The following is a 20,939-nucleotide window of genomic DNA, read 5'->3' on the forward strand; positions in this document are numbered from 1 at the left end:
GGTCAAACTCATATTTCTCTTCCAAGCCACACGCGTCAAGATAGTAAATAACACCTGACTTGTGGCTCAATGTGCATGATGTCATATTGACATGCGCTCTCTCATATATGCACATTTAGATCTAGGCCTGCGGCTTGGTCTACAAACAAACTAAAGCTTGAGTTTGCCATGGGCCAAGCTTCAGAACAGCTTTCCGGGGCCGACAAATTTATGGATGTCCTCGTCAAAGATTCGGTGTTTCTAAATGACTGACATTTTGTGGCGTTCAATACAATAGCCAGCCACAATCTAATTAGTGTATATGTCATAGTTCATCATTTAAAGGAAATAGACCTCCTGGGTGTGTATATGGTCAGTAGTGAGACCCAATTCTCATAGAATTAATTTCAAGTTAGTATCACCTAGATACTCAGTACTGAACCACGTCAAAACTGATGGTTGAAACCAGCCTGATATTTGTCTCTGTAAATAAGCATTACTCTATACGGGAAATTATACGCATGTGTTATGAATTAAGGGAGAATACAAACCCAAATTACAGGTGACTATAATTATACAAAAGACTATAACCTCCACCGGACCCTTTTCTATGCTGCAATTGTATGGGTGCTTGTATAGGGCCAGATCACTCCAGTGACACAATTGTAGATACAGTAAGCCACCAATATAAGTAGCGTGCCACACGAGTCAAGTTAGAAGGTAAGTCTCAAACTCATTACTCAAAACTCATGAGTCTTACTCATATGCCAAGACGAGTCCTAAATCTCAACTTGAACTTGCCTCATTACTCAAACTCTATTCATTACTTACAAGTAGACTCGACTCATGTGACACACTAGCTGGGAACGCCGCCATGCGGCCATCAGTCATAATACATAGCTACTAAATTTATAGAAATATCAGTTATATTTCCTATAGTAAGATTTATATCCTAGATTAGGACACTATAGGTAAATAACCCCTAGGTAGGTACCTAGATATATATACTAGTACTAAATACCTTAACCTACTTATTAATATAGTTCTAGAGGACCTCTACCCCTATAGGATCGTGTATGTGAATAACTTCTAGAATCTATCCCATCAGGCACCCGTGCCCTAGCCGAGGTAGCTAGGGCTGGTGATATCACATGAACATCCCCCTCTGGCCAATCGTTCTTGTCCATTATTTCTTTGTTCTCCACCGATCGCCGGTGCGGCCCGTTGCGGTCGATGCAAGGGAGGTTCATCTGTCCCAAACATTTGAAGGACTTGGACTGGTAGATAAGTTTACTGTTTTGTTGGTATGTTGTCTTGACAGGAGACGGAATAATCTGCTACTTATATGGGATAGACCGATATGAGCTGTTTTTGCCAATGGTGATGCAAATGAGCCGTGTACAAGCATCCCATTCTTATGGTCTTCGAATCCCGAATTAACTCTTGAAATGGAAGAGGTAAGAGTCGAGCATGTGCATGAAAGATGCTCCAGAGCTAGCTATGGCGGACACCACTGGCTACTACTCGGGTGGGCTGAGCCTCGTTGGCGGCGAATGGAAAGCACCTACTTGGTGGCTGTGCCGGCGTTTCTGTATCTCCCGTAGTGTTGTTGACGAAATTACCGTTATCGCCAATCTCATTGAAATAGCGATTTCCACTATTCCGCCGGTATTCAACTGATCTATAGTATACAGCAGTTTTTAATCCTAAATAGCTTTAATATCTAGAGAATTCTCTTACTATTAGTAATATAAATATTACTCATAAAAGTACTGCTTTATTTACTGTATTTAGACTAGTTTTAGGGCTTTATATCAGCTCCTCAACTCTATCCTGGTCTAGACACGTCCAACCGGATTGCAGAATGATTGGCAAGATCGAACACTGGCTCCATTATTGATAGGCCAGTCTCTATCAAACTTCATGCTGTGACTGCGAGACCGGAGCCCGCAGTACCGTCCCCCAAATCAACAGCGCAACAGCCAACATCGCCACTAAGATGGGCTGCAGTACTGTCACTCCCTTGGCCTGCGCAATAGCACCGATCATAAAAGGGAAGACGGCTCCCCCGCCCATAGAGAACGCAGCTGCAAACCCAATGGCTGCGACATGCAAGTGCTTTGGCAACAACCGAGTAGCAACCACCACAACGCCGGGGAAAATGGTTCCCAAGAAGAACCCAACCAGTGCAACCGCTACGGCCGAGACGATAAACTCCGGAACGAGCCAGAAGACCAATTCAAGCGCAATAGCAAGCAAAATGTAGACGATAATCGATATTTTCTCTCCAATGCGAGGTGTGACGAACCCCAGTACAAAGCGGCCCATTGTGACGCCGAGCCAGAAGCCTGTTCCAGCCATACCAGATGCAAAGGGGCTGCCATGGCGGACACTGGCCATGAATACGACGATCCAACCTCCGATAGCGACCTCGATGCCGCCATACAGGAAGAGAAAGATTGAACAGATCCAGGTGACTCTGTACGTGAGTGATAATCGGGTCTGGTTGAGAGACCCACCGCCATCTCTATCAGCAGAAGACGGATGATCCTGTTGATACTTGGATGCAGTCTCCGACCAGAAGGCGCTAGTGGCGTTGACGAGTTCTAAAACCGCAGCCCCCGTCTTGGATTCGCATTAGAGATGGCAGAAGACACATGGTCGTCGGAAAGGTCTAGTTTACCTACCAGAAGGTAATAGTATGAATTCCATTCCCAGCCAGCTTTCGTGATCACGCTAGTCGCAACAAGAGGACTAACTGTAGCCCCGATGCCATAGAATCCGTGAAAACATCCGAGGACTTCGTGAGAATTGGCCATACTGCTGATCCACACATTCCACCCGGAATTCTGGATCCCGCTGCCAAGTCCGACAAAGATGTACATTATCACCAGCACCGAGAAGGGGGGATTTGCTGAGATGACGGCAAAGGCAAGCAAGTGACATGCTGGGCCGATGGACGCCACGCCACGACGACCAAGGCGCTGGTGGATCAGATTAATAACGACAGCGGAGATGGTGTAGCCCAGAAATGGGGACAGGAATACTAGGGAAATGATAGTATAGCTCTTGTTGTAGTCAAGCTGGAGCTGAATGATGCAAGCAGCCTGGATTAGCACTGTACGTGTTCGCTGGGCGTTGAAAAGGTGGTACAAACGTAAGGGATTATCGCCCCATATGCTGCATCATTGGCGCCCATGACCAGTGCACCCCAGAAAGTAGCCAGTACTCTCCATATCATAGTCTTTGACTCGTTCCATCGCAGGGCGACAGTGACCGCGTGGGAGGGCGGAGTGTCATTCTCGGAAGCGGGGCTCGCTGGAACAGATGCACGGTGTCTTGCACTGCTAGATGAGATCGAGAGTGGGCGGGTAAGATCGAGATTCATGGCCATGGCTCTTGAGCATCGAGTGTCTGTCAAGGGGACTGGGGGTTCTTCAAAATGGGCGTGGTAAATAGTTGACGTCTTTTCTGGTCGCTCCCACCTACTCGGTGGGGGTCAGCAGTCAGCAACGTCTTACCCCCATCCCGGTGATATGAAATGCCCTGGGTGTTTTTTAAAATTAAATAGATCCTCTAGCCTGCATATTCGAGCACCGTCACTCCCAATCCACGTATTTAATTTTGCCTTGAAGTGGTACAAGTTATATTGTTTGATTCGATGACCTTTTTCAAACAAAGATTATAAAGTGCTAAAGTGGCGGATTACAGGACGACACGCTTGAATGTCGAGCCAGGCGCTGCATAGTGATGGTGGGGCATCAGCAAAGGCGTGCAAGGATAATTCAGGTTTTAGGGAGTGAAAACGGTGGTATCAAATAATTGATGCTTGCTAAGATGCGGAGACTCCATAAGTGGCTATAAGATACGGGAATGTGGGGACAATTCACAAGTGAAGATACTACTAGTACTCAATTACGAAGGTTGTGCCAACCAAAACTATGCATCAGCAATCTCTTCGCAGTACAATTTCCCAAGTTCAGACTGGTTCTAGCCAAATTGTCGTCATCAATATGCAAAGGAGTTTTGTGGGGATTTCGGTGAGACAGCAATTGAAGTTAATACCCCGCATATGTATCTTGCTGACGGCCACCCGTTGGAGGCGCAATTGTAATCAAGTAGGCAGAAAAAAAAGGCGGAACATAAAACGTACGGCAAAAAAGTACGATGACTGTCAAATTATATAGGGATTCCGGTATGAGCTTTTATCAAATGCAACTCACTCAATTTCACACCCGCCGGCCAAATCATATTACCCGCTACACCTCCACATTGCCCTGCCCTGCCATATTCAAAAGGTCTGGCAACGATAACCCAGAATAAAGACAGCAATGGACAATACCCTGCCAGAAGAGGTGGAAGCTTACCTTGCGGAACTGGTCAAGCGACTCACGGTTTACCTGAAAGACCAGCTTGTCGGGGTATATCTACTTGGTTCTGCGAGTTATGACGCCTACGAGCCTGGCCTCAGCGACCTTGACGTACAGGCTATAGTGAAGGATCAGCTTGACACCGCTGAGAAGCAGGCCGTCATACGCCGCTTGAACCAGGCTGCCTTGCCTTGCCCGGCCACAAAACTCGAGTTTGTGGTCTATACTCAAAGCGCTGTGTATCCGGCCAGCCGTCACCCTCGTTTCGAACTTAATTTGAACACAGGACTTCACCAGCCGGATCATATCAGCCTTGATCCCGCTAACGAGTCAAGCCACTGGTTTTTGCTCGATATTGCTATGGGACGTGAACTTGGCCGTAACCTGTACGGTCCTGATACAACCGACGCTTTCGGCGCTATCCCTCGACGCTGGGTTTTGGAAGCAATCGCGAATTCGCTCGATTGGCATCAAGCAAACGAAGTAAACTCGGCCAACAGCGTTCTCAACGCTTGTAGAGGCTGGCGATTCATCGTCACGGGCGAATTCTCTTCTAAATTGGACGGGGCCAGATGGGCCATACAACAACAGGGCTGTCCAGACATTGTCAGACATGCCATTGCAGCACGCAAAACAGGCGACGAACTCCCTGCGGACCAGGTAATGACACTTTACGATATTGTTGTGACAGCCAACCGTGCCAAACTCGCAACAGATATCTAATGAGTCTTGCCCCTATCTACGACAGTACGTGAGCCATCTTAGTCAGGAGCAGGTGTGACAATGAAGCTATTCATTTTTTTTTTTTTTATTCACGTTCAAGCAGTCTATGAGGGTGCGAACAGATCCGTTATTGAAATATGTGGAGGTCTATTTTCTCAGATATTATATCCTATAACATGATAGTTATAATCAGTAAATAGAGTGTCTGAGCTTCCACAAAAGAATCCATAGTACCAGAGATGTAAACAACCCTGACGATGAATATCGCTTATAAAAGTACTGCTTTAGTTACTGCATTTAGACTAGTTTCGGGGCTTCGTATTGGATATATATATACGCCCTCGTTCTCATAGATATAGAATCAGACCTTATTCTCTTGATCACATGATTAGTAGCTCGTACGGTAATAGTACAGTTGTTAAGGTTTGATTAAGTGCTATAAGTTCTATGTCTGAAGTAAATAATAGTAATTGCTTCCGCGATATAGTGTGGAAGGGCAACCTTACATTTACCATCCATAGGGCTGCTGAGATTCTATCTCAGTGCATGAAGTGAAGTAAGATGGCATTTCTATTAAACATGCTATAGCGATGAGCTTGGAAACACTAAATATATAGCTTAGCGATTGAAGACCAAGTTGGTAGCCACAGCGAGCAGAATATCATCAGCATTCGCTGATAAGAAACAACTATTGTACATGTATCCTGTATGCTGTAATCAGGGGTGCATAAAATCGAGGTACAGCAGTCGGGCATAATGGTGGATATCGGATATCCAATTTTTGAACCCATAAGTCCGATCCTGGCTAGATCAACCTGGACCAGACGCGACCGTTGAGCCTCGTTTCTAAATTTAAGAATTTAAGGACGCCAGACATGTACAGAAATGATCGCTTAATTAGTTGATAGGATGTCAATCACAATTCATGGGCGAGTGCAATTGGCTAAATTGGAAGAAAATCCACGTGACTTGGCGGACGGACCCTGAAAAGCCACGCCCGAGCAGCCAATCAGAATGAGGGTGGAAATGGGCTCGAGGTGATCACCAAAAGGGGTGGCTATCAGGTCGATCTGAGTTTGTTCCTGAAGCCAACAAACTGTCATATAGTATATACACTCTGTCTACTCTATCCACTTATATCGCCCATGTAAATGCTTAACCACCGCAACTGTCTCAGGCTCCCAGCTGCCGCTTCTGCTCCTCTTGCAAACAAGGCTGGCAACAACACCACGCGGTGGGGGCCAAACACTGTGATTAGCCTATGCCAGTGGGGCCAATCCTTCAGATGAGCCCTGGCCTGCTGATTGGCCTGCCATCCCAATAGCGGAAACACAGCCGATTAAGATGGATTCTGGCGAATTTGTCAAATGCAGAGGCTGAGGCCAGTGAGCCTAACGGGAGGCCTGACTGTGCTGGGCTAGCCCAGTCGCCAGCAGTCAAAGCCAACGTCTCGCGCAGCCTTTTCTCCGTCTCCTCTCCATCAACATCGTCCAGCATATCATATCCATCTCACCATGCGAACGACTCACCTCTTCTCGCTCGTCCTCTCGGCATCGCTCACCATCGCCGCAGACACGAAATGCTGGTTCCCCGATAAAGTGACCGAAGCGAAGGGCGACGTGCCGTGTTACGATAGCAGCGGCGGCTCTCACTGCTGCGGCAAGACCGACATCTGCCTCAGCAATGGTTACTGCATGGGTATTGCCCAGCCATTCGTGATGGCGCGGGCTAGCTGCAGTGATAAGAACTGGGGGGCGGATTCGACGTGTAAAGATCCATGCTCGTTCTGTAAGTGCCCAAATCACATCACCATTGACTACTTCAATTGATTCTAACGTGTACAGTGCCGAGTCTGTTGGGCGGAGGATGCTCGCTGCCCATGATTAGCAATAACGGTTCCGTCGCTCTATACTGCGCCAGCGCGATCGTCGAAAACTCAGATGGCGTGGGCTGCGTCGAAAACCACGACCCCTTCACAGTCCCATCGGCCACCGTCGTCCCCAACAAGGCCGTCCTCGCCAGCTCCGCATACCAATCTCCCCTAAGCACCTCGTCCTCCTCCGCCAACAGCAGCTCCGGCGCCGACTCCGGCTCATCCAGAAGCAGCAGCAACAACAACGTCGCCATCGGTGCCGGTGTCGGCGTTCCTCTCGGCGTCCTCGCCATCACGGCCATTACATGGGCCCTCTGGGAACGCAGGAAGCGATACCTCCTCCTCAACTCGCCGCAGGGCATGGCCGCAATCCCGGGCCAGCAGTACGACATGGGCCCGGCAGCCAAGTACGCTACTCTCGGCAGTAATGCGCAGGAATTGGCGCCCCAGGCTCCTGTTCCGCAGGGCTATGCTCCGCAGGGTTATCCTCAGGGATATGTGCCCCAGGCACAGGAACTCGGCAATCACCGCTGATTATGATTTTAAACCTTTGTTTTTGTTGCTTTGTGTTAAAACTATCTTGATATCCCCATGACCTCTTCTATTTCTTGTTATATAATGGATTAATATGCTAGTATATAAAATGCTCTAATAACTACCCTAATCGGCATTATGCATGTAATGTCTCTGAATAAAGTAATGCAGATTAAACCCAATGTCCCGTCTGATATCAGATTCCTGCAGCTCAGCCACAGTCATACAATATAAGCACTAGGCTATAGGGCTGACCAAGCTGACCACAGCCTATAGGCAGCATTATAAAAGCTTGAATGAACAGACCAGCTGTACCTGAGACAGCTTAATAATATGAAACAGTTTGTATCAGAAGCGCCAGAAATATCTCCGGATAATTGATCTATGCCTGTTTTCAGATGGAGGCTCGGCCTGAGCATCTGCAGGCGAATCGCTTTGATCTTCTACAATCGTGTCGAGTTTTGTATCTAATCTGTTAATTACTACTTCCATACGTGGATAGGTATATCAACTTACTCTCATGGTTTATCCACTGCGAAAATACCGGATACACTGTAGCAGGTGAGAATGTCTCACTGGGCAATATAGCATCGCCGTCGCCAGTATCTTCCCTCTTCCTTAATGCATCAGCACATCGTAAGAAATACTTATGCACGAGTTCCCGCCCCATGTAGTCCCTTGTCGCGTGTACAACACAGCCCATCTCATCGACCTTGTCTAGACCAATCTCTGCAATGCCATTCGGTACGCTGAATCTGAAATATCGGTTTTCGTCATCTAGTTCGGTGTATTGGCGGATAAAGCCTTCGGCGGTTGCTTCTGCGTTTATTGACATTGCATGGTTTGCATTTTGTTTGGAGGATTTTGAATTTGGTTTCGTTGTTGTGGATGGGACGCCGGTTCCGATGGAGATGAGGCAGTTTAGGTTGGTTTTTAAGGAGGGAAAGATATTGGCGGCTTCTGTGTAGAGGAGGTGGGTGGGATTGGTGGTTTCTTCGCTGGGAATGAGGGGAAGGGCATTATGTGAGCTGGGGAAGAGAGATGGATGGGATATGTTTGCTTGGAGGGCGTCGAGGAGTCGGACAGGGTTGCGTTGATTAGTATAGGTAGTTAGAAGCATTGCTTTTCTGGTGGTTTTATCGGTGATGCAGGTGAGTCTATACAGTCAGTATAGATCAGATAGAGGGTTGATAGACATACACCCTGCACGAAGTATCAAGATCATGAAGCAGCATATCCTCATGATACCCAATCTCAAGCAGTATAACCTTGAGATCCTGCTCAAGCTTCTTACTGCTATATTTTGGTCTTCGAAGACCAAACAAGCTTTCCCTCCGTCTGAACACCTCCATCAGTCTGCGATATACACCAATACACTCATCAATGCCTAGTCTAAGCCGCCCTAGGAGGAGTGCAATTACCCTAGCAAGTAGCAATATTAGTACTATTATATTAAATGGCAGTGCATAGCATACCCTCCCGATCCACTCCCCCCAATCATATCAAAATACTCGCATGGTTTGGGTGGCTTATCGCGATCGACACTTTCTAGGATCTGCTTGAGAATGTGGAGTGTTGAGATTCCGCGAATGCCCCCGCCATCGAGACTGAGGAGGTTGAGTTTGTTCATTTCGATTTAGTTATCTGTTTATCCGTCTATGTTGTCTATGTTGTCTTTTATAAAGTAGCTGAATAGCCGCCGTCTGATTCCGAAACAAACAAGAGAATAAACGACATTGACAATCAGTATGCTTAATATTAGATACCAACCATGACATCCATATTAGCGCCAGATCATGTTTGTTGTACGCTGTTCCGTTCATTGTTGTTGTTTTGCTGCCGCAGCGTTGCCGCAGCGCCGATCAGCGCGTAAGGCAGGGGTCTTGTTTCTAATAATGGCCCAAGGCTCGCTTAACAGATTTTAGATCTGGTTTCAACATTAGTGTAGATTAAGTGGGATTGGGGCTTAAATCGGGCCGAGAATGATTGGCCTTGTTTGTATATTGTTGGGGCCAAGTCAGCTTACAGGGCTGTATTAGTACTGTCTGACCCTCGTAGTGTGGGATAATTGTATCTGCCTCTGATTGACTGGAAGTTTTAAGCATTGAGTTACAACCATAAATCTAAATAAAAGTTAATATTAGCAGTATAATAAATACATCAAATAATATCAGGCTGTACATGTACCTAGTTGCATAGACCCTGAAATTGGGGTCCGATTATTTCCCCATCGGGCTATAATCACATGAAACTCAGCCCAAAAATGAGATTCTCACTGCGCCGTTATTTCTGAAACACCTGGGATGATATAATAGATGAGCTGGTCTGATATTTAAGAGTGTGAGTGAGCTATTAAATTGTGGCCAACTCCGCGAGGAAACTTCCTTTGATTTCATTAACATTCTATCTGTCTGCCTCTGCTTTACCTCTATTTCTACCGATATTCTACCATATTCTACTATATAAGCTTCCTTATCAAAATGTCTGAAGAGTGGCACAATGGATTCTGGTCATGCTCATCTTGCGGTCTCTGTATGTTACTACCTATTGAACAGCTGATTCTGAATGAAATCCTCTAACAATCATAGGCTGCGAGTCATGCTGCTGCCCCTGTATGGTCTTTGGCCGAACCCACGAGCGAAACAACGGCGTGCAAGATCCCAGCAGCTGCAATGGACAGGTAATCCTCTCTTTAACCCAGCTTTACCAAATTGAAACTGACAATGACAGTGCATGGGCTTCGCCTTCTGCTGCTCAATCGGTCTCCACTCCCTCTGCCTCTGTCTGGAACGAAGGAGTATCCGAAAACAATACAACATCAAAGGAGGCTGTTGCGGCGACTTTTGGGGCTCAATGTGCTGCCACACTAATGTGTTGATGCAGGCCGAGAGGGAGAGTCTTGTGAGGAATACGCCCCAGGTGACGCAGCAGTATAAGTCCGTTGGGGGGATGTCGTATGCGCCTCGTTCTTGATTGATTGATTTTTGGTTTTCTTTCCTTTGGTTTTTCTTCTGTATATTTATAGATATGAGAATATGATTTGCCTTGTGCCCTGAAACGAACATATGTTGACGAAATTACCGCTATCGCCGATTCCGTTGGAATAGCGATTATCCGCTATTCTGCCAGTATTCGACCGATCCATGGTATACAGCGGTTTTCATCTCCAAATAGCTTCAATATTCAGCGAATTCTCTCTCTACCAGGGATATGAATATCGCTCATAAAAGTACTGCTTTATTTAATGCATTGAGACTAGTTTTAGGGCTTCAGATTAGCTATATATACGCCCTCGTTCTCATATAAATACAGACCTTATTTTCCTGATCACATGATAAGTAGCTCGTATGGTAATAGTAGCTGACACTAGTCATCACCCTATGACGACAGCCAACGGTTACCGTATTAAGCTTAGTTTAATACGGCTATCATGTGATCCCATCACATGATCAATGTACAAGACTGTTAAATGTCAAGAAGATTTTTGTTTTACAAACTCTGCAAATGATAAACACACATCAGGCCACCCACAGATCATGATGACCACGACATCCCAGAGTCGTTATCGCTCGGATACGTGACACATGAATTGGGAAGACAGACTGATAACCAATAAAGATAAACATGGAACAATCTAGTTCAAACATGAGATAATCCTACGTCATGGATTCCATGAACCAAAAGGACTTGATCTTGCAGAAGATTGAGGAACAGTCCAGGCCAAATGGAGAGCATTCTAGAATAAATGCACACTGGAAGGATGCATGTCTAGATTATTCTTTCATCATGAGACTGTCTTGCAGTGTGAGGCATATCATTTGGTGACCACACACCTTCCCCGCTAGACCCTGTCTAGCATTGTATACTGCTCTAGTTCTATGCTTGTAGCTCAGTGTAGCACCCTAGCTTTTAGCGATTTAGTCTTAGCGATTTGGTCGTGTTTGGTATGAAATTGTGTTGAGACACCTCTACCAACAAACCAGGGGTGGCGGTGTGATGATAGTAAATAATTCCATGGTTGGAGATCACATTTCGTATTAGACTTAAGCCAACGGGAACTGTGAATTTTACATTGAATCCCAGCCACCTGATGGGCAAGACGATGCCTTCTCTGCTTTAGTAAGAATTTCCTAGCAAATATGTAAGCCAATTGAGGCCTTCAGGTTCTTTATCAAAAGGCAATATTTCCCCTTCAGAGGATAAAGAGATTTCGCCATGGACTATGAAAGTAGTAGAATAAGGACTAAAGCCGAATTTATTTCCGAGTGTTGTGGATTGAGGCTCGATGAGTTCACGACAGAGCTTCAATATCGGAATAAGTTCCGTATGGAACCAGATTGATTCAGGTTTATTATTGCCTCTTGTGTATATAAAACCTCGAGTTTCCTGATCAGAATAATAACAACCAATCTTCCTCTGAATTACAATACCTAGAAAATAGAATCTTTATAAAAGCAGCAACTACTGAAAGCCAAGAACAAGGAGGAAATCCTGTGGTATGGCATCAATAGAGACCGAGCGCCTTTGAACCATCTTTAACACACAAATAAATGACCTCTGGCCGGTTCAACTACTTTTCAATATGTTCCAATATCCACTGATGTCATTACTCAAGATCAGTACTGGACAGGGAATTAAGTTTAAGTGGTCCGACTCCCTGGTAGGGTAGGATTGTAACTCTGGGGGGAACACGCGGCGAGTGGTGCTAGGCTGTTCATACTGGGTTACGAGATATTGCGTCAGCCACAGCGGGCCCTTGGGGATTTGATCTGATTCACATAACTGTAAATGTAATTCTCTATCGTCTTTTGGGGCTTTCTGTCCTCAGTATTAGCGGGAGAACTGGCATTGTAATGAAGCTCGTCATGATACACCAACCCTTACTGCGGCCACTTGCTTATTGAATACAAACTATCGGGTGTCCGGGAGTCTGATGTTCGAATTATGGCGAGCAATTTTCACATAGTAGGTCCTCTATTTACATTTAAAGGGATCGTACCTGAACCCCCTTTGTCTACATAGCTTCCTCTTGATCCTCCATTTGATGAAGATGTCTTCCAAACCCTTAACACCAAGACAAATGATGCGCCATCAGCAAATAAGGCAGCAATTACCAAACAGCCTTTTGAGCTACTTCTCCCAGCCTCATATCGCGAAGGATATGAAATTGTAAAAGTCCCCACTGGAGATCTTTCAGGTTACTTACAGGGAGACCTTGGTGTTGAAAGGCTCAACAGAATCGACAGTTGTCTTTGGTTTGCAGGAAGACCAATGCCACCAAGGCCTTTGAATTACCAGATAGCCATCTGCCGCAATATTGTTGTTGACGAGAGGATGGATATGCACCTTGTGTGGGAGAAGACCCGCATAATGCATTTCAAACCCATTCCTCGATACTTGCTCAACTACAACTTCTGGAAAGACCACCTTTGCTGCTCGGAGGGACTTAGCAGGGAGCAGAATGTTTGCCCACGGAGGGAGCTTTATAAATGTGCCATGGGCTTCTTACTCTCGTACGCTGCACTGATTCAGTACGAGAGTGATTTCCAGATTGCCCAGCACCGTCATTTACTTCCCACGGAGATTAGCTGGGAGATATGGGTCAAGTTTATTGAGCAAGTACTGGCCCGAAAGGACTTTAAAAACATCAACCGACGATACCGGTTCGGTGAACTGAGGTTGTCTCGTCTCAATAAAATCTACGCCATTCGTCTAGGGTATATTCTGCGGGGCTACAGATTCCCATATCAGACCTATACGGAGCTGTTCCAGGACTACCTCGCCCCGATTGCCGCAGCCACCGTCTATATTGCGGTAGTCTTAACAGCAATGCAAGTTGGGCTTGCTACAGAAAATCTTAGTAGAAATAAGTCCTTCCAGAACGCCTCATATGGTTTTACGGTTTTCTCTATTCTTGCACCCCTCATCCTCCTTAGTTTGGTTGCTTTTATATGGTTCCTTGAACTTGTCAGTAATATCTATGTCACGTGGAAATTCAAGAAGAAAAGATTCCGGCAGTTGGAGCTGATGGATGGCGGCTAGGTTCCGTCAATGCTTTCCTGGAAGGGACTTTGGAATTATAGTAAACGTCAGTATTGGAAAACAGCTTGAGTTTCTGATAATTTCATTTTTAAGGAAGTTCTCGATTAATTTCTCTACATGGGGCTTGGCTTTCAACGTTCATCGTTTACGTTACTGCAATGCGGATACCTCTTACTGCAAACACTCACTCCTCCAGTAGATTAAATTCGTCCCAGATCTCGGTGCAAACTTGGACAAGTCGTAAGGTCTAATTAGATAGATCTTGACGTCACGTAGTCTTGCCTTCTGTCTCTCTGTGATCTACACAAGGCGTTAAATTAAACGGTGAATTGAAGACCGGAATTCACAAATTTACTGCTTTTCCGCGAGATTGCTCATAATCTGAATTCATCCCATCACAATAGGAACATTATCCCACCGAGTACCATTACATAGCTCCAACCAGCGGCAACGGGTTGACGGCTAGAATCGATCGCAGCTGAATGAATCGCTTGCCAGATTCCAGGATATCTTCTCGCATTTTATCATATTGAGCCTTCTGCAATGGGCCGTAGGAGCCATGCTGAAACCATGACCAAGCTAGAGCTCGACACTCTGTCGGAATTATGGAATTAGCAATGGCTTGGATAAAGTGCTGGCAATTGCCTCCTTTCTTTGTTCTCAGGACCAAGCGATATTTCCATCCTTCAATTAGCTCTTTGCAAAATCGATCAATCTCTTCGTGTGTGGCGTTCGTCCATCCTATCAGCAGAACATCGAACAGACCAGTATCTGCATCAGTTCTGGTATTCCGAAGCCGCCACGTATGTCCATAGGACTGGCCAACTGGCAATTCCTCTTCAGAGCAATCCTCAAAATTGATGGGATCTGTATTATATCGAACGTGTTGTCGATTTCGGAGCTCATATTTTTGGTTATTTACTACCAAGACGTAATGCTTTCCTTGGTCGAGGCCTAGAGGTCGAGAAAACCAAACTGGTTCCATGTCCAGGTGCATGCTGAGCTCGTCCATTTCATGTTGAAGGGCTAATTCTATATCTTCCGGCTCCACGTTGTACGCTGGCCCAAAGATGATGTTCTCCATCCGTTTGGGGATTTTCCCATATAGTCTCGATGCCAAGTTTTTTTGAGGGGGTACTGTACTTGGAAAGCTCCCATCTTTCATTATCTGCAAGAAAATGTCCTTTGCCGGTTTCGCAATAAGGAGCAACGATAGAATACTTGGAGGCAGGAGACAGGCGATTCGAGCTGCTGCAAACACGGCTCCAGCGCCTGCCGCGATTCCAAGTGAACATATATGCAACCCTGCTGTATGGTTACCATCCATATTTTACTTCAATATTGTGGAATCACCTACCTTGATTCTCCGCCACTTGAGCAAACAATATCGCAGCGATAGCATGGCTTGGTATTGATATAAACGGAATGGCTATAACTTTATTATCATTGTTAGTACAATTTACTAGGCTGTAAAGCATGGCCAACCTGTTTTCGTCAACTGTATGAATGTTAAAAAGAACCCCGCCGGCAACGCTGCGAGAATTATTGCTTTAGGGACTGTTGTGCCGACCCAACCGTTGTCAGCAGTAGTACCCTCTTTTGCCATCTCTCTACTCACCTAACCCAAACACCAAGACTGCGACCAGCGCTGCAATACCAGCAGCGAACCCCATCCCGGCCAACATATATAGCCCAATGAAGGCGGCGAACTCAAGGCAAACTATACACATTGACATCAAGGTGTCGGATCCCCATATCGGAGCTGATACTAAATACTTCCCGATCTGTAGTCGACGATCTTTCACTTGCCTGTTCGCCTGGTTGGGTTGGAAAAGTACCAGAACTGTTCTCAAGGCAACACTAACAAAGCCGCGGATGGTTGCGGCTAACAGACCAATCTTCAGGGACTTTGAAGAAGGCGTTGTGCGACTCATATGCGCCCCAGCCGCGACCGCAGCTACACCAGCCGTAGAGTAAGTCAAGACCTCCATACAAAAAGAGAGCACGAAAAAAGGTACTGGGGTACGCTCAGAGAGTCAGAATACTTCACGGTCTTTCATGAGAAGGTGCATGATCCTGTCTAGGAGCATCTAGCTTACCGGCAAGCCAGTCATTGAGTTGAGAAAGTGGTATAAAGCGACTACCCATCGACATAAGAAGATTGAATAAAACTAATGATTCACCACCCTCTTCCATTTTTTTTTTCCCCTGGTGTAAGTGTCAATAAGAGTTGATCAACTCTTCGCCTTTGATGCGCCGGGAGAGAGGAAATGCTTCCTAGTTGATTTATGATTATTTGCGTTGACGACCCATACGTGTCCCAGCGCTGCAAATTGAGCTTCGTGTCAAGATCGCCTCACACTTTGGCACTTTCACAGCAATTTTGATGGTTTTGCTAGATAGCAACTTGGCGGCTTAGACTTCGAGATTCTCATGCACAACCATGGCTATGCTTAACCCACAATACGACGATGAGCGGGGAGCTCATGATGGTGGTGTCTCTCAGGGTGGCGAAGGTGGGCTGTAGTACGGCAAGCCATATCCCCAAATTTGCAAAAGCCTTTTTTGCGCTCTCGTCCTCTCGCCGCAATATAACAGAATTGTAATTCACCGGCGACTCATTATCATTGTCGCGGGCTACGCCCGTATTCTATTCGGCGATGCCGTCATCTCTCTTTGTTGTCACGTGACCTTTAGAGACTCATATGGCGCGCTGCATGTTCTTCACTTCACCATCGTTTCCTTCTTATATGTATCTAGCAATAGATAACAGGGTATAGCCCTCTATGATCATGGACAGTAAATTACTACAATCAACTGTGGTGCTGGTTGTCTGTTGACAGCACATGAATTGTCTCCGTGCTTTTCTTTTACATAGGCCATTTTCCCATTGAATTTGATCACTACCAGGACAGCCTTTTCACTTCTCACCCTCTGACCCTTTCTTAAACTCTCTGGCCATGCGCCTAACTGAGTCTGAGTGTGCACACTTCACTCCTAGGGCTGTTCACAATACTTTATAGTCAGGGTTTTGCCTGATTGTTGATAGTATCGTATAAGCCCGAAGCCGGTGATAATTATCATCAAAAACTATTGGAACTCTCAGGCTATGCCCCCAACTGAGTGCACACACTTTACTCCTTAGTCTCCTTTCTCTCAGCCATTTTTGACTATTCTTGGAATTCTATACAAACTGTTTGGACCGCAAGCCCTATTCCGTCACCATATACTGACTTCATCCTCTAGATTCAAACATCACCTACCCTTATAACCATCTGTACCACCGGACATCAGGCATCCTCAAATATGCCACTTCAAAATGCGCGTCCTTCTTGTTTGGTTACATTGTTTCAGAGCATCAGCGCGCGTCACCAGTTTAAAACTGAATTGAATTGGTGCTGTTGACACCTCAGGCAGAATTACCCCATTCAGGCTAGTCATCGGCTGGCTGTTCTCCGCATCTCTCGTTTCCAGTCCAAAACACTTCGTTTATCCATCGTTTAGCCATCAATTCTGTCTGATCGTACTGTTTCTAAATAGACAGCTCAATCGGCAATGCTGTCTGCATCTCACCGTATCCACCTAAGCAGGATCCGGCCTCATGTCTGATTCTCGGGATAATCTCCGCTCCTCGGCGGACACCAATCGTCCGACGGCAGAACAAGCATGCAGGGAATGTCGGAGGAGGAAGTCAAAGGTGGATGCCACACATTTGCTTCAGATTTTAATTGCATTGCTGAATGTTTTCTAGTGCAATCGCATCATACCGGCTTGTCTGCTTTGCCTCAAGTATGATCGCAGATGTATCTACGAAAAACATTCCAAGACACCGCTCACGCGGAGATATTTGACGGAGGTGGAGGAGGAGCTTGCACGGACAAAGGCGCAGCTAGAGCAGGTTTTGTCTGGCGCGCGAGGATTGAGGAATGAAGAATCGGTGTCGTTGAATCAGGATTTGCAGGGGATGCCGTCAGGACCTCGGACTGTTTTATCTGGGTCGAGGGTAAGTCATGAGAGCCCGGCAGGACATGTTGGGACTTCAGATGTTGGGCTGGCTTCTGGTCAGTCACCTGGGGTGCAGCCAACACATGGACAGACGATGCCCATGACGTTTAGCCCGGCCAATGCTTCGAGACAGGATGTTCAAAGTACTCTTCCACGGGCCTCGCCCAGGCCATCCTACGATACACCGCAAAACCGACAATCAGAGCCAGACATGCAGTCGATCAATGCCTCGGGTCTCTCCATGGAAACACCTCCAGCCTCTGGTGGCTTCGAATGGGATGAGCGAACAGGCAAGGCCAGCGGGGATAAATTCGTGGATGGAATGGCTAGCTTGACTAGTCGGTCTAACGAAGGAGGATATCTCGGTATGTCGGACAGACAGTTTGGTATAATTGCTAAACTGTGTAGGCGTTGCGTCTGGTGCTGCGTTACTTCGAATGACACATGCAAGATCTACTGATGGAGTCGACACGTACGGCCCAGAGCAAGATGAGAGGACGGATTCCGGACATAGTATGTCGTTCGCATTGACGACGCTATCACAACTCGAACCCTTTATCGATGCATATTTCCGTCTCTACCACTGCTCTTATCCTCTCATCCATGAGGCGACATTCCGAGCCCAGTTCATGGAGGTAATCCCCAGACCCTCAAACAATGCATGGCAAGTCCTACTCTTCGTAGTCGCAGCGTTAGGCGCATTCACAACAGCCACACACCCCACAGACGTGGATCTAGGCCTTTTCCAAGCTGCTAAATCCAGACTCTCCATCGACGTCCTCGAAACCGGCAACATCCTCCTAGTGCAAGCCCTAAGTCTCATCTCAAACTACCTCCAGAAAAGAAATAAGCCGAACTCGGGATACAATTATATGGGGCTGGCGAGACGGATTGCGATGGGGACTGGGCTTCATAAAGAGTTTCCCACGTGGGAGAGCGGTTTGTTGAATGTTGAGATGAGGAGACGTGTGTTTTACTGCCTTTATATTTTTGATATTGGGGGGATTATCACGTTCTCCCGGCCGCTGGATTTTCCGAACGATGGTGTTGATGTGGAGTTGCCTATGAATGTGCATGATAGTGTGAGTTTCCTTCGTATGGTGGTGATTGACTTCTGACTGACTCGTGTAGGACATCACAGCAGGGACAAAACGAAAACCACCCCCAGCAGCCGAGACAACAGTTTACACCCACCTACTAGCACAAGCCAGCTTCCACAAAGCCACCAGCCAGATATACTCCCGAATCATCTCCTCCCCATTCCCATCCGCTGCAGAGCTAATCGGGCTAGACGACCACCTAATCGGGAACTGGCTGACCGAACTACCATCCTTCTTCAAAGAGAACATTCCACAAACACCCAAATTCACACTCTGCCACGCGATAATGCGCTGGAGATACCGCAATTTCCGAATCCTAATGTACCGCCCCTTCTTAGTAGGCCGACTCATGGTCCGCCAGGAATTGGTCACAGAGGATCCCCACGTCGAAGTAGCCGTGCAGCGGTGTCTAGACGCAGCACGGGAATCCGTGGAGTTGATATCTGCATTCTGGACACAAAAAGGTCAGAGTATGATGGCCTGCTGGTACGGGCTCTACTTTCTCTTCCAGGCTATTCTTATACCGGTTATCTGTCTACGAAACGATCCACGATGCGTACTTGCTGTTCAATGGCGTGAGCAGATATACCAAGCTATGCAGGTGCTCGAGTCGATGGCGCCGCTGAATCCAACGGCTCTGCGATGTCTCGGTGTTATTCGATCACTATGCGGAACGTATCTCGATCCAAATGCTGGATTGGGATATCCGACGGAAGAGTCGCCGCAGACGCAACTGGCGAATTTGTATCCGTTGATGTGGCCGACGCTAGAGATGGCGCAGTTGGATGGTGTTGATTCGATTTTGTAAGTTGCTGTCTCTGTTTCTGATAGACTGGACATGCATTGCTCACGATTACAGACAAGAATCAACAATATTAGACTTTATGAACCAGTTACCAGGTTTCGAATAGCATTTATACAGTCTATCTACCAGTCTATATCTACGGAAGTGTATACCCACCATCAATAACCAGATTCGCACCGGTCATATAGCTCGACGCATCAGACGCACAGAAAACATAAGCCTGAGAAGTTAGCATACATATATCTATTCAAGCAATAAGGATAACGTACCCCCTTAAGCTCATACGCCTGAGCCATCCGCTTAGCCGGAATCATATCAAACCACTTCTCTTTCCACTCCGCCGGGTGGATATCGAGGATATCCGTCGCGATGAAACCGGGGGAAATGCAGTTCACCCGGCAGAAGTCGACCCATTCGACGGAGAGGCATTTTGCGAGCTGGACGACGCCGGCTTTGGAGGCGTTATACTGCCAGATTTAGCATCCACCTATCCAGTGAGAGGGAGGAAAACATACAGCAGCCTGCTTCTGAGGAACATTAACCAACGTCGCACTAACCGACGCCGTAAAAATCACATTCCCAAACCCTTGTTCCTTGAATATCCGCGCCCCTGCCTGAGCCGTATAAAACGCCCCGTCCAGATTCACCTTCATAATCTCACTCCATTGCTGTGCTGTGTAATCCTCCGCGGCGATCGCGGACACGATACCAGAGTTGACGACGACAATGTCGAGCCGCCCAAAGTCGGACGCGATTTGCTGGATGGTCTTTTCGATGGCTTCTTGGTTGGCGACGTCGGCTTGGTACGCGGCTGCTTTGATGTTGTTTGCGCTGGCGATTTCGGTGGCTGTTGCGCTGGCTGTGGAGGAGGTGTTATAGATTAGGGCGACCTTTCTGCATTTAGCATACTGTATACTGTACTGCAGGTATATGATGGGGCATACGTTGGCACCGGCTTCGGCAAAGGCCTTGGAAACTTCTAGTCCGATTCCACGGGCGCCTCCTAGTTCACATTAATATAAAATAATGTATATGAGGATGTAGTGTATACCCGTAACAGCAGCAACCTTGCCCGTAAGGTCAAAAGCCTTGGTGACGTGTTTATTCTCTGGCTGAGAGAGGACCATTTTGATATTTGTAGATACTTGATTGTCTTGTCTGTCTGTCTGGTCTGCCTTTTGTATGCAACCCCGCCCCCGCATCGGATGATCTCCGGACGGACCCCTCTGTCCGCTCGGACGGGAATGTCCGAAGTATAGAATGACATCATTGTCTACATCTATCCTAACACTCGATCAATGAACGTGGTTTATTCCTATCTGGCTGTCAGATGATAGATAGCAGAGTGACTCAGGTTTGAATGTTGTCAGTCAGAATAAAATCACGCGGAACAGCCAGTCCAGTCTTCTTGTCTGCCCCCGCAACCGGATCATGCGCTTAAAAATATGACGTCCCGGAAACAGCAGATTGGTAGCCAGGAAGTAATCCAACGCCTTGGTTTGCAGATT

The 20,939-nt window shown here is 46.7% G+C and overlaps 9 protein-coding genes across 9 annotated transcripts; 5 read left to right on the forward strand and 4 right to left on the reverse strand.

The window, feature by feature from the left end:
- Positions 1–1,776: 1,776 nt before the first annotated feature.
- Positions 1,777–3,612, reverse strand: ASPWEDRAFT_192902 (MFS transporter). Its single transcript, XM_040832255.1, has 3 exons — positions 3,137–3,612; positions 2,667–3,068; positions 1,777–2,604 (listed from the first exon to the last, which is right to left on the reverse strand). The coding sequence occupies exons 1-3, from the start codon at positions 3,371–3,373 to the stop codon at positions 1,894–1,896; spliced, it is 1,350 nt and encodes a 449-aa protein (XP_040693855.1). The 5' UTR covers positions 3,374–3,612; the 3' UTR covers positions 1,777–1,893.
- A 553-nt stretch (positions 3,613–4,165) lies between these two features.
- Positions 4,166–5,162, forward strand: ASPWEDRAFT_33496 (uncharacterized protein). Its single transcript, XM_040833801.1, has one exon. The coding sequence runs from the start codon at positions 4,311–4,313 to the stop codon at positions 5,070–5,072; it is 762 nt and encodes a 253-aa protein (XP_040693856.1). The 5' UTR covers positions 4,166–4,310; the 3' UTR covers positions 5,073–5,162.
- A 1,189-nt stretch (positions 5,163–6,351) lies between these two features.
- ASPWEDRAFT_33497 (uncharacterized protein) lies at positions 6,352–7,644 on the forward strand. Its single transcript, XM_040833802.1, has 2 exons — positions 6,352–6,860; positions 6,917–7,644. Exons 1-2 carry the CDS (start codon positions 6,587–6,589, stop codon positions 7,477–7,479), a joined length of 837 nt encoding a protein of 278 aa, XP_040693857.1. The 5' UTR covers positions 6,352–6,586; the 3' UTR covers positions 7,480–7,644.
- Positions 7,645–7,827: 183 nt separating this feature from the next.
- Positions 7,828–9,299, reverse strand: ASPWEDRAFT_63638 (uncharacterized protein; the record flags this gene model as incomplete). The annotated part of the gene is made up of 4 exons (XM_040838705.1): positions 8,955–9,299; positions 8,680–8,901; positions 7,996–8,636; positions 7,828–7,946 (listed from the first exon to the last, which is right to left on the reverse strand). The coding sequence occupies exons 1-4, from the start codon at positions 9,107–9,109 to the stop codon at positions 7,828–7,830; spliced, it is 1,137 nt and encodes a 378-aa protein (XP_040693858.1). The 5' UTR covers positions 9,110–9,299.
- A 660-nt stretch (positions 9,300–9,959) lies between these two features.
- ASPWEDRAFT_166268 (PLAC8 family protein) lies at positions 9,960–10,452 on the forward strand (the record flags this gene model as incomplete). The annotated part of the gene is made up of 3 exons (XM_040829963.1): positions 9,960–10,011; positions 10,068–10,159; positions 10,210–10,452. 3 exons carry the CDS (start codon positions 9,960–9,962, stop codon positions 10,450–10,452), a joined length of 387 nt encoding a protein of 128 aa, XP_040693859.1.
- A 1,869-nt stretch (positions 10,453–12,321) lies between these two features.
- ASPWEDRAFT_63639 (uncharacterized protein) lies at positions 12,322–13,521 on the forward strand (the record flags this gene model as incomplete). Its single annotated transcript, XM_040838706.1, has 2 exons — positions 12,322–12,444; positions 12,502–13,521. Exons 1-2 carry the CDS (start codon positions 12,424–12,426, stop codon positions 13,519–13,521), a joined length of 1,041 nt encoding a protein of 346 aa, XP_040693860.1. The 5' UTR covers positions 12,322–12,423.
- Positions 13,522–13,596: 75 nt separating this feature from the next.
- Positions 13,597–15,158, reverse strand: ASPWEDRAFT_33504 (uncharacterized protein). Its single transcript, XM_040833803.1, has 4 exons — positions 15,140–15,158; positions 15,007–15,078; positions 14,879–14,956; positions 13,597–14,826 (listed from the first exon to the last, which is right to left on the reverse strand). The coding sequence occupies exon 4, from the start codon at positions 14,684–14,686 to the stop codon at positions 13,949–13,951; it is 738 nt and encodes a 245-aa protein (XP_040693861.1). The 5' UTR covers positions 14,687–14,826; positions 14,879–14,956; positions 15,007–15,078; positions 15,140–15,158; the 3' UTR covers positions 13,597–13,948.
- A 1,964-nt stretch (positions 15,159–17,122) lies between these two features.
- Positions 17,123–19,537, forward strand: ASPWEDRAFT_166271 (Zn(II)2Cys6 transcription factor; the record flags this gene model as incomplete). Its single annotated transcript, XM_040829964.1, has 5 exons — positions 17,123–17,218; positions 17,273–17,891; positions 17,935–18,608; positions 18,658–19,430; positions 19,486–19,537. 5 exons carry the CDS (start codon positions 17,123–17,125, stop codon positions 19,535–19,537), a joined length of 2,214 nt encoding a protein of 737 aa, XP_040693862.1.
- Positions 19,392–20,558, reverse strand: ASPWEDRAFT_122846 (SDR family oxidoreductase; the record flags this gene model as incomplete). The annotated part of the gene is made up of 6 exons (XM_040829170.1): positions 19,392–19,430; positions 19,486–19,651; positions 19,701–19,898; positions 19,947–20,321; positions 20,376–20,434; positions 20,483–20,558. The coding sequence occupies 5 exons, from the start codon at positions 20,556–20,558 to the stop codon at positions 19,568–19,570; spliced, it is 792 nt and encodes a 263-aa protein (XP_040693863.1). The 3' UTR covers positions 19,392–19,430; positions 19,486–19,567.
- Positions 20,559–20,939: the final 381 nt, after the last annotated feature.

The sequence above is a fragment of the Aspergillus wentii genome (assembly GCF_001890725.1).
Source record: "Aspergillus wentii DTO 134E9 unplaced genomic scaffold ASPWEscaffold_1, whole genome shotgun sequence".
NCBI classification, from domain to species: Eukaryota; Fungi; Ascomycota; class Eurotiomycetes; order Eurotiales; family Aspergillaceae; genus Aspergillus; species Aspergillus wentii.